The following is a 17,322-nucleotide window of genomic DNA, read 5'->3' on the forward strand; positions in this document are numbered from 1 at the left end:
AGACAGACACAAAATGAGAAGTAAAGAAAGGAAAACAGAACAACAGAGAGACATCTGCATACAAAGTAGTATGACCAGACAATGTGGATGGAATAGAGCCCTGAGGAAGAATTGCTCAGGGAAGGATGAGAATTAACCATGTGCTCTGCAGCACTATCCTATGGGGATCAGCAACAAATTCCATGTAACTGGAGGTATGAACAAAAGGCAGATTGGGCTGTGAAAATTGGGCATCTCTCACCAAAAAGGGGATTGTTTAAATTGAAGTTGGATATCTTGCAATGAAGCCACTAATTAGGCACAGGCATGAAGGTAAGAACCATTTTGCCAAAAAAATGCAAAGACCTAAGACTTAAAGGGAAAAAAACAAACAAAAAAAATTCAAAAGGCAAATAAATGGGGAGAATAACGATGCAAAAGGCAGAAGCAGGTAACATTTAGAACATAATGGACAGCAAAAATTGTTATATGGGCTCTGCAATAAAGAGTTATGGTTAACCTGATCATTAGAACAACAAATAATGAATGACAGATGAATATGAAATGACTGATCATTGTTAATTATGCACATTGTTGTTTGCAATACTCAAGTATTGCCACTGCACCACTAGTAGTAGAGGAGGGGAAGCAAAAAATATAAGGTGACTAATGGAGGATGCAGATGAAGGGGGACAAGATGGTATGTGAGAAGATAAATTAAAAAAAAAAAGTAGTAATCTCTCTGGTATCCCCGAAGTCTCAAACAACCCACTAAACAAAGATAGTGGATCCAAAAATAAAACAGTGTAAGAAACTTCTCTGTGTGGAAGATTTTCAGTTCATATATCTCTAGTTAATCACTGTATATTAATCAGATCAGACGATAGTGGTAGTAGAAGTAGCATTTTTTTACAGCACAATAAACCACTCCCTTTCCTGATAAAAAGTATATATATATTTAGAAAAATTGTGAGGAAACTATTACTCTATTTTTATTTTACTTGGATCGCTTTTCTGTGTACTTAATAAAGGATTTTTGACTGGAAACAGACTGCCTGCCTTGGTTGGAATACTTTTGAATACTTAGTAATTCTGTACAATATTTCAAATTATATATATATATTTTTTTTACTTGATAAGTTTAAGTTCACTAGTTCTACTATTACTTTCTGACCTGATTAATATTTAGTGATTAACTAGAGATATATGGACTGAAAATCTTTCACACAGAGATGTTTCTTACACTGTTTTGAGAAGATAAATGCTTACAATAAGAGGGTAATGAGAGATATAAAATAAAATTAATTAAGCCTAGGAAACACCGATTATCAAAAGGACAGGGTAAGGATAAATCCAATAAAAAGAACAAAGAGGAAATTATGTGGGGGATACAACATGCACTATATCTTCCAAATGAAGACTGTCTGGAGGTAAACAGTGAGGAGGCAGGGAGGATCCAAAAGATTTGGGGTTTATATTAGAACACTGAACATTTAAAATGTCAAGTGTTCTAATATTGAACCCTATGAATCGAAAATTTAAAACATTGAACATTCAGAACAGTGAATTTTTTCCTAGGGAAAAATTTGCTGTTCCAAAACACATACACATAACACAAGCACACCAAACAAACAGCAATCCACACACATACACCTAAACTCTTACACCTAACCCTACACTAAACTATACATACACCACTAACTATCCACTTACCTTAACCCAAACCCTAACCCTAAGGTCCGTCACTATCGCACAGTCCCCTCACCCACACCCTAACTCACCTACACTGCCCTAACCTTCACGTCCTCACAATCGCACACTTACCTGACATGCTCCCTAACCCTAACTCACCTAACCTGCCCTAACCCTCATGTCCACATAATCACACACTTACCTGACCCGCGCCCTAACCCTCACGTCCGTACAATCACATACTTACCTGAACCCGACCCGTACCTTTCCACCACAGCACTGAAATTTCCAAAGCAACAGAAATGGACAACTGAATTCTTTCCCTAGGAAAAAAATTTGGTTTTCTGTTTCTTCAATATTTTCAGTGTTCGCTGAAAACGGGTCGATATTAGAACACTTGACATTTCAGCGTTCGGTGTTCTAATATAGACCCAAGATTTGAGGCTCACAGAGAAAGACAGAACACAAAGAAAATCCTGGAAGGCTTGACTGAAGGGATAGAGCAAGGAGGAAAACCACATAAAGAAGAAATGATGAAGAAATAAGAAGAGGAATGGCAGAGTGAGAATGAGGAATTACAAACACATACTAACATAACAGATGCTGTTCATTTCTCGGCTGGAGTGCCTTCTGTGTGGAGTCTGCATGCCCTCCCCGTGGTCGAGTGGCCTCCAAAAGACATGCATGAATGGGCGTGCCTTCTCTGAAGGTTGGGCGTCGGGCTGGCAACTCAGCAGCATAAAAATCTACTGCCAACCATTAGCAGACTGGAGTTCCGCTGTGGCAACCCCTAACCGGGAAAATCTGAAAAGACAAACAACTAACATAACAGATGCACAAATAGGGGCAGAAAGGGAAAGATTAGGAGAATATACTGATCAAAAGGAAAGACTAAACAAAATATATCAAAGGGTAAGAACAAAAAGTCTTTTCTATGGAAACAAAAACATGAAGGGGAAAAAATAAGAAAGAAGAGTAAAATAAGTGGAAGCAGACTCAAAGATGATGGAAAGGGGAGCCAAGATATGACAGAAAGGCATCAGAGCGAAACAGGTGAAGTACAAAGAGGAAAGATTAAAGAATGAAAATACAGGAAGTAATGTCAAAGGTGGGGAATGGAAGAAGAACAACAAGGAAATAAAAGAGTGACACTAGCAACAGATTTAATGAATAGGTTTAAAGATTAGAAGGTAACAAAGAGTGAAAAGAATAGGTTGTTGGTAGCACAAAGGGCAGAGTTTTTTGAAAGAACAATGGTAGAAGGTGAACCAGCTGAAAGATTGGTGTAGGCACCAGAAATTCAAAAGTGTGGGTGAAAAAGAAATCTGTCTCACTCGCGAAATGAGCAAGAAGGGGAAAGTGGATGGGTGAATAGGTAGAGGGGAAAGGGGATTAAACATCATGGGCTGGAATGTCAGAGAATATCAAACCCCATAAACAGAACACAGATCTCAATAAAGTCTATGAGATAATGGAAGTATATAGGACTGTTACAAGAAATTATAAAAGTAAGTAAAATAGAAATTTACCAAAGAAAGCATAGTATGGGCAGAGAAATTGGGGCATGTGGAGGAAAAATAGGAGTGGTCATAATATTCAGAAAAGGACTATAAGTAAAAAGAGAGAAGAAAGCAAGGAATGGGCAAGGACAATAATAATTATAACATGGATTAATAAAGTGAAATTTCTGTATGTCCAAATGAAATGTGAGGGGCTGGATACCTTTCAGACTTTTTCAGGATATCAGGGAATTGGACAGAGGCCTAGAATTAGAAATAGTAGCAGGAGATTTTCGAATGACCCTGAAAAGTGTAGGTATACAGAACTGCATTGAGAAGAGGAAATCAGAAAGAGACCAAGTGTTAAGGAGGGAAATGGAAGAGTGTGGATCAGCAGACAAATGCAGAAAACTGCATGGAAGTGAGAGGAAATGCAACTTCTGTTGGAAAGTAAGAATAATACTAAGAAACAAGCTAGCTTCTTGGAAGAGGCAAAGCTACAATGTGGATCTGGAGTATAGAAAAAGGGGAAAAAGCAGCACCAGATCATGCATGAGTGAAAAGAATCATGGAAGGCTGAAAAACAATCATGGTTGAAGGCTAGACCAAACTGGAGATCAGAAGAGGGAAAAGGATAACCCACATGAGAGGGGGAGGGGTTCAAAAGAGTAACAGAATAAATTAGTGAGACAAGAAAGGAAAATGGAGTAAAACTATGGGACAGAATAAAGGCCAATGTGAGAGGATTGGTGATGGCAGAGACAGCAGGGTACTCATGAAAGATTAGCAGCACAGCTCAGAAGAATAGAAACAATTGGTAAGGCACTGGAAGGAATAGGAACAGAGGAAATCATTTTAAAGTTGAATGATAGTAATACATAAAGACCCTTCTGTGGCACTCCTGGTAAATGAACAACTATCAAGAAATGTTATGATACAGAGTAGACCATGATAGGATTGTCCACCATACACTCTTTTAAACTATGGATTGTCTACCATCCCATCTTTTAAACGCCCTCTTCTAACAATGGAAGCTCTGGTAAGCAGAGTGGGAGAACAGGGCAAAAAATGGAAGAGAAAAGCTGTTTGTTCTTATTTGTCAATGAGTGTACTGATGGTGGAACAATAGATAGATGAAGAAAGATAACATTGGGCCATGTGCAATTATTAAAAAGGGCAATTGAGCTAGATAACAAGATAAAAGTTGTTTTGGTAAGTGTTGTGGGAGAATAAATAAGAAATATTAGATGCAATTAATTTATTTTACATTTGTTGACCGGGATAGTCCGACTGGATACCTGTCCATTTTTATCGGAGGCCCGGGGAGAAAAGCTCTATACATACATACAGGAAAAACTGTTACATTAAACAAGTTAAAGCACTGTTACAAATATAATACATAGGATAAAAATTATTCATTCTGTTATATATAAATCTGATTTGTTATAGAGTAACAATTAGGAACCAGTGTAGGGGTGGCCAAATGACCTCTTTAGCACATGTTCACAGACCAGGAGCAAGATACTTAGGATTGCATATGTGACAGTCAGATGAAAAAGCAAAGGTAGAAATTTAACAAATTTAAAGAGTAGACAGAAAGTGTCTTCAAAAGTGGAAAGATAAAGACAACAGATTGGCAATGAGGAACAACATAATAAAAATGGTGGTTAACCAGAAAAATGGAGTACTAACCGAGATACATTTTCATGATAGGGAATGAAAAGATATTTAGGAAGCTCCAGAAAAAAATGGAGCAGACTCATCTGGAAGGAAAGGACTGCTGGGGTAACAGTAAAAAAGATGAAAATAGGAAAATGGAAAGGAATACAGAGGGTCTATACTTTAAAAAATATGCTGTATTAAACAAGGTGCAACAGTGACAAATTAATTACTGTTATTAGCTAAATTCTATTCCTTTTAGGGCTATTCACGGCCAATTTACTATTCATTGTTACTTTACTTGGTGTAGTATAATTTTGTCTGTCTGCGCTAAGAGTGAAATCAATCCCTTCTGATCAGTATTTTCTATCCTAGATACCAAATAGAGTAAATAAAAAAGTGCAGAAAAACTTGGAATGGGTGAATTGGGAGGAAGACATGCATTTTGAAAGCTAGTAGAAAGGGGAAAGGAATAGCTAAGTTAGTGGAGGGGATCCTACTGAGGTAAATAAAGGGAGGATGACATGAATTATACAGTAGAACTAGAAGGAAAATCCTAGAAAGACAAAAACGAAGGCAATATAGATAAGAAGAGATGAAAAATTAGAACCAGTGGAGATCAAAAAGTTAAGATAGGTTATATGAATAAATTAAACTAAAGGGTTTCATTTAAACAAGGGGTCATAGGTAAATCATGGGAAGGACAATGATGCAGTAGATAAAGAAAGGGGAAGCAGAAGGATGTCTATGAAAAATTGGGAGATAACAGGTGACAGGAAAAAGGGAGTACATGATTTAAACAAGGAGAAATGGAAATGATCAGGAGCTGTTCTATATGATATCAGAAGAAAGAGTAAAAAAGGAAAAGTTGCAAATACTAAGGCTGGAATGGTGGATAGAAAAAAGGATGGCCAAGGAATCTGAATGAGTAGGAAGAAGCCAACATGATGGTAGGTTCACTGAAGGAATGTTAATCAATTTGGAATCAACAGTTGTATATTTATTTCCTTATTTTATTTGTTGACCAGGTTAGAAATCTAATCCATATGGACCTTTTTCAGACACAGCTCAGGATCATTGTCTGGTTTAGAGGCTTGCTCAAAGTCATGCAGTAGGCAAGTGGAAGATGACAGAATCAAACCCTGAACTAGAGGTGGCAAATCATTGCCATCTGAAACCCATTAAGCTAACTAACAGACAATTGATAAAACAAGGCTAATTCATAGATGATAATGCAAGCAATGTCAGAATGAGAATAGGGAAAAGAATTTAAGAAAAAAAGAAATTTGGGAGATCTGGAGAAAACTGTAAAAAAAGATGAGATCTCAGCTAGTACAAGACAAAAATTAAAGAAGAGCAGAGAGAAGAGAAAGGAAAGAAATATACATCTGGCAGGAGGAACGCAAAGCTTTACAGGAAAAAGAACTGAAATGTAGAAGGTCTGTAAGGAAGTGTAACAGAAAAGAGATACAATCAGGGTAAAGATAAAGAAGTAAAAATTATGAAGGGAAGGTTAAGGTTAAAGATATGGATACAAACTTGACAAGGGTATGGTCTCATGCTCATGGAATGTGAAAAACACAGTAGGATGCAAAAATCACAACACATAGAAAAAAGAAGGGGAAGTTAATGGGATGGTCCACAGGAATTTAAAAGAAGTGGGAAGGAAAGAAGAAAGGAAGCTGCTTGGGGTGGTAGGAAGATGCAAGAATACAGTACAAATTTCAGACTATGCAGAATTTTGAAAACAAACTGTATATAGATTTAAAATCTTTCAGGTTGCATATGGTAGTCAAAACAGGTGTCCCTATCGCTCTGTAGGTATATGTATCATGCACATTTATGGAATAACAAACAAAAATATATAATAATGTCTGATACTGAACATCCATAAGGTTATAAAACACTGTGATTTTGCACAGATGTTCATTACTGCAGAATTCATTATTGTATCACTTTGAGTTGTGAATATGCAAAATGTAATGTTCTTTTTTCTGTTAAATACAGGAGATTTACAACTATGTGCATTCCATAATTAACTTACCGCAATTAAGCTCAGAGTTCTAGGATTACAGATACTATATCACTTTACTTCATTATATCTGGTACTGCTCCTCTTCATGTCTTTTTCAGTTTAATAATGTGCATTTTCAATTAAAGCTTTCTGTGACACAAGGTTTTGACAACTGCACCTTTGATCTCTGCCAGGGGATAGCCAACTAGTCAGACCTAAAGGGTCAGTAAACATGCCTTACACCAACAAAAGACAGCTCCCCTCTACATTATTTACTTGTTCCCTGTTGTGTGACCTTGCAGTGACCCAGGTCAATCTTTAAGCTATGGCAATGAAAAATGAGACTTTGACTGTACTACAGCTAGTCAGCCTAGCTATATTTAGTTGTGTCTTTCGGCTTTTCCCGGTTAGGGGTCGCCACAGCGGAGCTCTGGTCCGCTAATGATTGGCCATTGATTTTTACGTACTGAGTTGCCAGCCCTAACACACAACCTTCAACGAAGGTACGCCAATTCATGCATGTCTCCACGCAGAAGACGCTCTAGCTGAGAGTCGAACCGGTCAGCATCTAACTGTGAGGCGACAACGCTGCCACAGCACCACATGGACGTGAAAATAACCAAAAGTCTTGGTATATCATGCAAGTATGGTTTTTATTTTCATCAACTAAATACATGTGCATTTTAACTCATTAAAATTAACTTAACTGTCACACAGTCCCAGGTTACTTATGATGACAGGTACTTTCACCTAATGAGTATGAGCTGACTAAAAACCAAAAAGAAAGATTTGTCAATGGCTGTGAATGAAAAGAAAATAATATTTATTTGTACAAGATGGTCATTTAATTAAATAAGTGACTGTTAAGATGGGAGAAGGAATATTTACACCGGTATTAAATGCATAGTATGATTTGATACACTTAATTTTTTAATCGCATTTGTATTTTAACTCTATGTCATTTATATTTGCTGAATATTAACTATTGACTGACAATGATCACTGAAGCAAAAATGTAATGTTTAGCCATAGATTATAACAAACAAATTTTCCTTCAGTCATACTAATTATAAAAAAGATCCAGTTGATACAAATCTCAAAAGGAATATTATGTCCAATAATAATTCACTAGCTTTTATAAAGGCCAGTTTCCTCCCACATTCCAAAGACATGCTGCAGATGGGCTGGACACTCTAAATTGGCTCTAGGTGTGAGTGTGTGCATGTGTGTGCCTTCTTTGGATGGTTGGGCTCCTGGCTGGAAAATTGACACCATAAAACTCCACCGCCAATGGTTCTGCAGACTGTTGTTCTGCTGTGACAACCCGTAACAGGTAAAGCAGAAAGGAGAAGAAGATCTGCATAATGAATTTCATAAAATAATAAATAAATTATTAGTACATTACTTCTGAAGACATAAATGTATACTGTTTAGTGAGCTTTAGTATGAATGTATGAGTTCTGGTAGTCCAAAGTCTGGACTGTAAGAGGAACAAATGAGAAATCGCATATTTGAAATATAAAATCTTTCAGGAAATATTATAATTTGCACTTACAAAGTTAATAGACAAGTCATTTGACTATTCAGCCAAATAATAATTCACAATAACCATTGTCAGCAGTATCTAAACCATGCATCGATAGCACATTTTCATATTTCATGAGAACAAAATAAACTCAAGCTTAGCAAAAGATTTCAGTTCTGTACTATCAACATTTCAATATATCTGAATGTACCACCAAACATTTTAGACTCTGTCTGCTTTCAAAGACAACAAACTGCTAATTGATATCCTTGGAAAAGGTTGCTAGACAAGACCGTGGGGGGAATTGGTCTAGTTTCCTAGAATATAAGGAAACACAATGGCAGATATTGCTTAATGCCACTCATTTCCCAGAACTCAGTGATAGGATATCAATTAGTAGTTTGTTGTCTTTAAAAGTAGACAGGATGTAGAATGTTTGATGGACCAAAATCTGGGTTAAGAAGTTGTTTATACCATAACACTTTCTTATCTTTGAAACATTTTTTTATATTATTGAGTTACTAAATGGTATTTTAGATTGTATAGCTTCTTGTGAATTTATATTACATTACATGTATTCAGATATACATAAGCAGTTTTAGGCATTTTTGGGGATTCATCAATGAGGTCTTCATATAATGTGTTCTATGAGTGGTTTATTAAGGACTTACTATTTATTATTAAATGTTTGAAAATCTTTGTATTATATTATTCTATTGATAGTTGGAAGGGATTTTAATAGGATTGTGTAACATTAGCATTTTTAATTATGGAATTGCACTTATTGGTTGTTGATAATGGAAGTAGATATAAAAGAAGGCTGCACGTAAGGAATATTATCTGATGAAGTTTCATTGATTGAAATAAAGGGAACAAAAGCACTTATCCTAATATTACTGTGTTCTGTGCTCTGTTTTTTTTTTTTTTTTTTTTTTGTGTGCAACAGCAAGACTTTGCTTTGATTTTTGTTTGAGTCTTCATAACATGGTTTTGGAATTTAAGTGATCCGTATGTAACAATAGAGTATACATGCCAACCAGACAAATGCTACTTAAAATAAAAATGTTTAAAAAATGATACTTATGACAGAGTCATGCTGACTCTGTCTGCAGTACTACCAGATATGAAAAAAGTCACAATTCACAGAAATAGACAAGTTGCAAAAGACAGAAAAGGAAAAGTCTCTAATTTACTTTTTCTGAGCAAATTGTTATGTCACTTATCAAATATTACAGGTAGATATTGTAGGCTGAACAAAGAAAAATGAACATTGTTTACCATCCAACTATAGTAATAGAAATGTTGCTATTTCATCCAAGTGATATCAAACGTACAGAAGCACAACTGATCAAAGGCTATGGATGCAAACCTGGCAGACATTCTAGTTATTTATTTAGTACAACATGATAGATTGAAGGTTTATTTTGTCTTTTTTGGTCTTGTTTGGCATTGACTGCTTTACTAAATCACCTTTTTTCCTGTCACGTTCCTCCCCTCTCACATTTCGCTTTGTCTTGTCTAGCTCATTTCTTTTAGTTTCTCCTTCACTCTTTGCCCCTTACACTGCAATTGACTCCGTCTCTGACTACTTGTCTTGCTCTCATTGTAGTCTCTCCTCTTCTCTGTTGATTACCTATGCCTCTTCCTCAGGTTTACCTCCTTGAATTTAAATAACATACATGTGCCAGCATCATATATGTATTTTTATATTTCCATTGTTTTGTTCAAGTGCCTAGAATAGCCTAACAGCTTTACTTATATTATTTGGTCTGCTGTTTTTGTATAATTATTTAGGTAGTAATGTGTGACAGTCACTTTAACCACAGGCATCAGTAGGTCAGGGCAAAACTGGTAGAAGCCCCTGGCAGAAAGTGTTTGGGAGCATGAGCAGAAAGTGTAAATGGTGTAAGACTGAAGCACTGTCCGAATGCCAGTTAATGCCTCTGAGAAGTGTTGAAACTATTAATGTGTGTTACATAACAGAAACAATCCATTTGTTTGCTGGTTACCAACCAAAGAGCCAATGTTCTTAAAATACTTGTATTCATTTTTTTCTAGAAGAGATGCTCTTTCAATGTACTTTTGAAAACACCAGATTTTTTTTTTTTTTTAGTTTTGGATTTTATAGGGTAACTGATTCCAAGAGGCAGAGTTAACTTTAGTGAGGTCTCATTAATAACAGTGCATTATTCCTCTTGCCTCTAAATGCATAACAGTAGGTTCAAAATGAAATTCTTATTGTAAATGCAAACAGTACTATAGCGTGAGAATATGGAATACAATGGAATTCAACAGGAAATTTATTGTACTATATATTAATAGCCAATTAGAAGTCTGTTAGGAGGAGAAAGTGACAAAGTTTGAAGTAAGTGGGTATTGCCATTATACAAGACATTGTTTTTGCTCGACTGAGCGAACCATTTTAAAGAGCTCAAAAGTGCATAAGATAACCTAGCTATACTTGTGACTTTAATTTAACTGTTAATCACCATTATATTAAGTTGGCAGATATAAAATGACTATACTAGAACTCTGTAATCTTTGTTTCTGATTGTTTCTATGATGCCTATGACAATTAGAGCTGTGGGTCCACTATAAATGACCATATCTCATTTAATCATGGTTATTCAACCCCAAACCATCTAAAACCCTGAGATATTGCTGGTTAAACAGTGTCACTTGGAAAGAAAATAGAAAAAGAAAAACATTTATTTTCCCCGAGAGCAATCTCTCTCTTACATTCCAACTTGGGGGAGAACTGCACATTTATCAATTATGCGACTGCACAAGCTTGGAGAACAGGGAGAAGGGAAGATGTAGCATTCACTTTCTTGTTCTTCTACAAGTCCAGACACCATGACAAGATGTCATTGATCTTTTAGGTTCAATTCTCTCAGTGTGGATCACCTATCAGGTAGCAAAGAGTAGGGTTCCCTACATACATCTATAAGGTCTACAGTGAAAAGTCAAGTTTATTAATTTAACTTTTCAGTGTAGTGAAAAAGCCCACTAAAGAATAAACAAACATAAAATCAAAAATAATTGTATAAAATTCATGTATTTTGAGGGGTGGGGGGGTGACCACATCTGCATTAAGATAGCAACTCCAGTATACCACAGCAATAGGGAAAATAGCATAGCCATCACCAACTGTGTACAATCTCACACAGATAGGATTCACTTACACTAATAAAATCATAGCAGTGCGATTCTAGCAGAAAGATTTCCTTATATAGCAGTAAAAGTGCATTTAATAGAAATATGTGCTTACTCTCTACAAACAGAAAAGACACACAAGATCAGACACGATGAACTGAGCATCAATCTGATGTAGCAAATGTCAGCATTTGGCCATGCAAGTCCTGACTACCTAAATGTAACTGCTCAAATAAATAAATCTAGTGAGATTGAAAGATAAGCAGGTTATCTTACAATTTACTGAACATTTTTCAAATTTTGCTTATAAGGCTATAATACTGGTTTCTCATTATAGGTGGTATATATATATATATATATATATATATATATATATATATATATATATATATATATATATATATGAACATACTAAATTTATGCTACTGATGATATTTTAATTTTAACATTTTCAAACTTCAGATTTACCTGGTGACAAAAATAATATTTTGTTCTGTAATTCACAAAGATTTCTACAAAGCCAAACTAAAGACTTTATGCTATTTAATTTTGCATCACTTCTACTCCTTTATGAAACTCTAAAGTAATTAAAATATACCAAGGCAAAACACATAACTGTGTAAGCCCTAATTTCTGGCATGACAAAGCTGGTGATATCTTAACCACTGTGTTGTTACGCACTAACCTGAACTTGTCTGACAAGAGAAAAATGTGGACAGAGCAGTATGCTAACGTTTCCAGCTTAAAGTCAAAGCCTGAATTACAGAGATGTGTTTCTAAGCTGCCATTCATAATGGATGTCTGTTTTCAGGTTTCTGTATATGATACACAGACTTATGGTGGTCTTTGTAAAATAGGATGCTGGATGCTAGGTAATGTAGTTAAAAATGTCCTATTGTTACAAAAATGTAATCATCTTTCACACACATGGTGTTCATTCAGTACAAAAGCAATTGTGGTGCACATATCCAGATCCAGTAATAGCTTGAATACTTTACCGTCATTTAAAAACATGTATCTAATGCTCATTTAACATGATCCAAAGTTTGTTAACCTCAAAAAATGGAAATGCAATTTGGACAACTAGCTGTTTAAAATATTTGGTTTTCTGTAAAATTGTGTAAAATATTGTCTTTTATGAGTTTAATCAGACCCATATGTGCATACTACAAAAACAGTGATATTATAAAGAACCTGACAAGAAAGTAACGTAAGTTATTTCCTTTCTTTCTTTCTTTTCAGCTCCAAGTACTGCTCAGTATGGAATTACAGGAAATGCAGATATTCTTTCATCCAGCTGGTACCTTGCACTGGTGATCTCGTCTTCTATCAGCATTTTCTAGCTAATGAAGATCTGTCTGCTGTGAATGTAAAAGAACCATACAAGGCTTTTAAGGACTTTCTGAAAGTGCTGACGACTGGAGCAATCTAGTACTCTTTGTTAAAAGCAGTGTGGGATATAATCAGCTGTACTAACGTGGGGATGGCCCCTTTCTGTAGACTTGTTCATGTAAATACCTTAATGCGACTTCTAATTTTGATTAGATGCATTACCTTGTCGATCAGTATACTGTTTTTATTTTTCTTTCTTTTTTTTTTTTTTTTGAAAGAAAGCTCACAAATTACTTTAAGATCATGTTTTCTGTCAATTTATGTTTCTTCTCCAAATTTTTTTTTTCTGAAATATCCAGGCCCTGCCTTTTTCTAAAAGACTGTAAAGGTCTTTAATTTACAAGACATTATTCTGGTCAGAAAAATCTATTGCTTTAAAGGTGCACTGCTAATAATGTTTTCAAGAAGCAATTTGTAACAGCATTCCAAACAGTATTTTTTTAATTTGTCTTTACTGTTTAACTCATATTGTTTTACTCTTTTGACTTAATGACTTAACATTCTCTTAGAAAAAGATTAATTGTTCCTTAGCAGGAGTAATGTGCATATCCCTATGTATGAAGTTAAGATATCCAGTTCTCACAAGCACTGAAAAATATAGCACATGGGCATGAGATGGCACCTATGGAGATATGTGTTCTGAGATTGTTAAAATATACACATGCTGTATAATCCATAATAGTTTAAAACCTGGAGCCTTTAAATGGTGATCAGCATTGTAAGAGGCATGCTGTGGGCAAATACTTGATAAGTCATTTTTTTTTTAATTGTTACCTAAACAACAGTTCTGGAATTGTTCATTTGTAACAACTAGACTATTGGTATGGCAAGTCATGACATCAGAACTGTTATTTTAATATGTTCTAAATAAGTTATTCACAGCTGTAATGTTCAAACACCATTTTTTTTTGCTTTTCTGAGAAAATGTAACAATAAAAGCCATTATGATAAAGCTTAGGGAACTGTTGGCATAAAAAGTCATTCAACAATTAATCATCAGTCAACTGCTGAAATGATTTTTTTTCCACATTTCATAAACAAATATATGTAAGTTGCAAAATGTTCTATACAGAACTCATAAACACTAAACAGATTTTAAAAAAAAATTAAATCATTAGTGTAGGTAGATAATTTATAAACAGGATCATCTATCCACATGTGACATGATATTTTTATGCAAGGCAATATCATGTAACACTTGCTTCATGAACTTTAGTAATAGCACAAAATAAGGGTCAAACTTTCCGCATTGAAGAGCCTCCAGGTTTAAAATTTGTTGCAGTTATGATGCCCCTGCGTAATTATAGATTTGTTGTCTTACAAGCTTTGGTGTCAGCCTTACAATGTTTTGCTCTGTGACAAGTATAATTGTACTTATCTAATGTTTTTTTTTCAAATTCCACATCATATAAATACCATTTTTAATAATTTTAGCAATAAGCTTAACCTTGTTGCAAGTGATAATTTATTCTTCAGTTTCAATAGTTGTTGAATAATAAATATGTCACATTCTGCCCTCAATTTAAGTTTATTTTAATAATCAGTTACATGATTTTGTTTTATAGGTTTTCAAGTAGAACTGGCCAGATTGGCAGCAAATACAGAGGAATAAGGCTATGAGCTTCCTCCTGTAGTCCAGGGTTTGATTCCCCATGACTTTCAGTAAGTCACTTCACTAGGCAGCTTTACTGGCCTTAAATATATAAATAAATAAATGGTTTAGCTGTAGGAGTAAACACAGTACATTTAATCTGTATCAGAATAGTTCATGTTCACCAGGTCATTATTATTTGTTAAAATCCTCTTTAAAAACTGGGTTAAAACGGTCTTGAATAGCCACTTGTCTGACCACAGAAAGAAGTTTTATATGTCAATTTATATAGAGAGGCAATAACTTGTCATAATTTACTGAACTTTCCATTGAGCATAATGTGCCCTACAAAGTAAGAATTTCTAATATTTGTTGTGACACACCCATCAGAATTAATTTACTGCCTACAGTGAGTCTTAGACTTGTGGTTTCATTGTCAACCTTTCATATCTTGCCATTAAGTTTTATTTAAATTTATATAAACCTCAAGTATTGTAATATTACATTTGCCAGCATTAAGCATAACGTTAATTTGTTCAACCTTTCCTGCACTGCTTTTAATTTCATAGTGCAGAGAATGGTAATGCCTAGTTTGTAATTATCATTGCATTTTGCTTATCTCAGTTCATTGGCTTTTATTGTATTAGCATAAAAAGAGGCAAAATATGATGGGTCACAATAATGATCCCTGGCAGACTCCAACTTACATTTTGCCTTAGATAGGCAATCAACGATTTTTGTCTTTTGTTTTCTCTCACTAAATTTATTTTCCCCACTGAATTATGTAAGTCTTAATATTTAAGGAATTACTTTGTCTACAGTATCTTTATGGGGGTTGTGTAAAATGTTTTATTATACAGTATACATCAAGTTTTTGACTGCAGTAGGACCTTTGAATTTGTAGTGTTCCAAAATCACCCAAAAATATTGCTGCTTATATATGCAGCATGAAAGCTGTTCCTAAAATAAATAAATAAAAATGAATAATTAAATAACTAAATAAATATATAAATGAATAAATATCTATGTACATTCATACATCTGCATTCCAGCTGTACTAGGTTTCCTGACATAATGTTTGACCCTTAATTCTTCATAACATAACACAGTAACCAAAAATTTTGTATCAAAATTTTTAGTGCCCTCTTACTGCCAACTGAAACATTTTATAACCTTACCATGTGACAGAACTCATTCTGCTGTCATCGTATCATGTTGGCATTGTCTTCAATGTCCAGAGCACTTACACATTTAAATTCATAGGAGAATGTCAGGAGAAATGAGGTGCATCATATTTTGGTGAGGTTTTGAAGAATATTTTTCTATGAAAATTTTTATGATGTTTGCAGAATGCTAGTGTTACATGACTTCTCAATGCCTTTCTGACAGTTTCCATTTTTACCATGTGTGTGTCATAATAGTAGCATACATCAGAAAACGTCAAAGAACTGCAGAGAATCTTTTTAAAAATCCTGAAAATGCACTGCCCATATTGCTTTCACCTTACTAATTAATGTTTTTTGTGCTGCTCGAGGTTGTGCATCTCATAACAATGGCAACCATCCCCACACAGTTATTAAATGTCATACTAAAAAGGAGGGAACTTACTCCCTGAGTGTATAGTATTACATCTTCTTTCATATCATTATATGCTGAGCCATACAATAGAAGTATTCAGGATTCTATTGCAAGAGCTGTCAGTTGTCCCCCTCAGTACTGTAGTCATTAGACATTCATTTTTTTTATAATCACTTTACTCTAGCAATCATGTTATACCAATGACTATAGTTCAGATGTCACTGGCATGTCATACCATCATATATCTAGAGTTCTGCTATTATAAAATGTTGAAAAACTTGTCAAGGGACAACATGTTTCTGTCTCCTGTAACATAGCAAGGCAGAGATATTAGCTTCAGGTGAACCATTTTCATCTTCTGGGACACATACTGAATTGCTGTGTAATTTAATTATCTGTTTACTGTTGATTTTATATTTCTGTGAAGATAATAGGTTCAAATCCCAGTTTAATATTCATATTGTATTAAAGTGGTGTATTTGTTAACTTTCTAAACTCACTTTTGTTCTGTGCATTCTGAAGTCACCTATTTTCCTAGCAGACTGAAACATATCACTTTTTACAGGCTTTATATATTTGTTCTTACCATTTTACCCCTGAGCATTTAACAATATCAGGATGGTTCATATGAATTGTGTACTATTCATACATTTACATGGTAGTACATTTGCATAGTCCAATAAATGCACTTGAAACATAGAGACACAATGGACTTCTGGGTGAATATGAATATCTATGTTTTTGGGTGGAAACATCAATTGCCAAATAATAATTCAACAAGCATACATGTTAGCTTTTGCCTTTAAAGAAAGCTATGTCAGATAACCTCAGTATTGCAAACCACAATGTTCCTTTAAGTATTTTAGAACTTATCAGCTGACCAGCATATATTTCCGCTGCATTTCATTAAGCAAATTGTGTAAGGATTCAAGATAGTAATCGTATAAAACACACGAGAACACCATCAGCTGTATGAGAAACATATTGTTAAGTTTTCCTATTGACAGCAATTGTCTTAATTGACTGATTATTACCTTATTCCTTTGAAAAAGCAAAGCGCATCTTTTGGATTAACCTTGGTAAGGAACCAGAAGGACACCCCAGATAACTAACATTTGTCTGCGGGTATAAATTAGTAAAAACTAAATGAAAAATCCAGCCAAGCTAGAACTTCCACTGAGTGACCTCTCAAACCCCTTGCATCAGAGGCACATGGGATATATGCAAATAACTCTTA

The 17,322-nt window shown here is 34.8% G+C and overlaps 1 protein-coding gene across 2 annotated transcripts in view; it reads left to right on the top strand.

Moving 5' to 3' along the window:
- Nucleotides 1-16,784, top strand: part of NEGR1 (neuronal growth regulator 1) — a 3,526,818-nt gene extending 3,510,034 nt beyond the window's left edge. For both annotated transcript variants that reach the window (XM_044085807.1, XM_044085808.1), the window contains one exon: nucleotides 12,767-16,784. In XM_044085807.1, the coding sequence (XP_043941742.1) occupies nucleotides 12,767-12,867 (101 nt within the window). In that variant the 3' untranslated portion in view covers nucleotides 12,868-16,784. The remainder of the gene's footprint in view (nucleotides 1-12,766) is intronic.
- Nucleotides 16,785-17,322: the final 538 nt, after the last annotated feature.

Source organism: Protopterus annectens, chromosome 10.part0 (assembly GCF_019279795.1).
Source record: "Protopterus annectens isolate FY-2018-M chromosome 10.part0, PAN1.0, whole genome shotgun sequence".
In the NCBI taxonomy this organism is placed as follows: Eukaryota; Metazoa; Chordata; order Ceratodontiformes; family Protopteridae; genus Protopterus; species Protopterus annectens.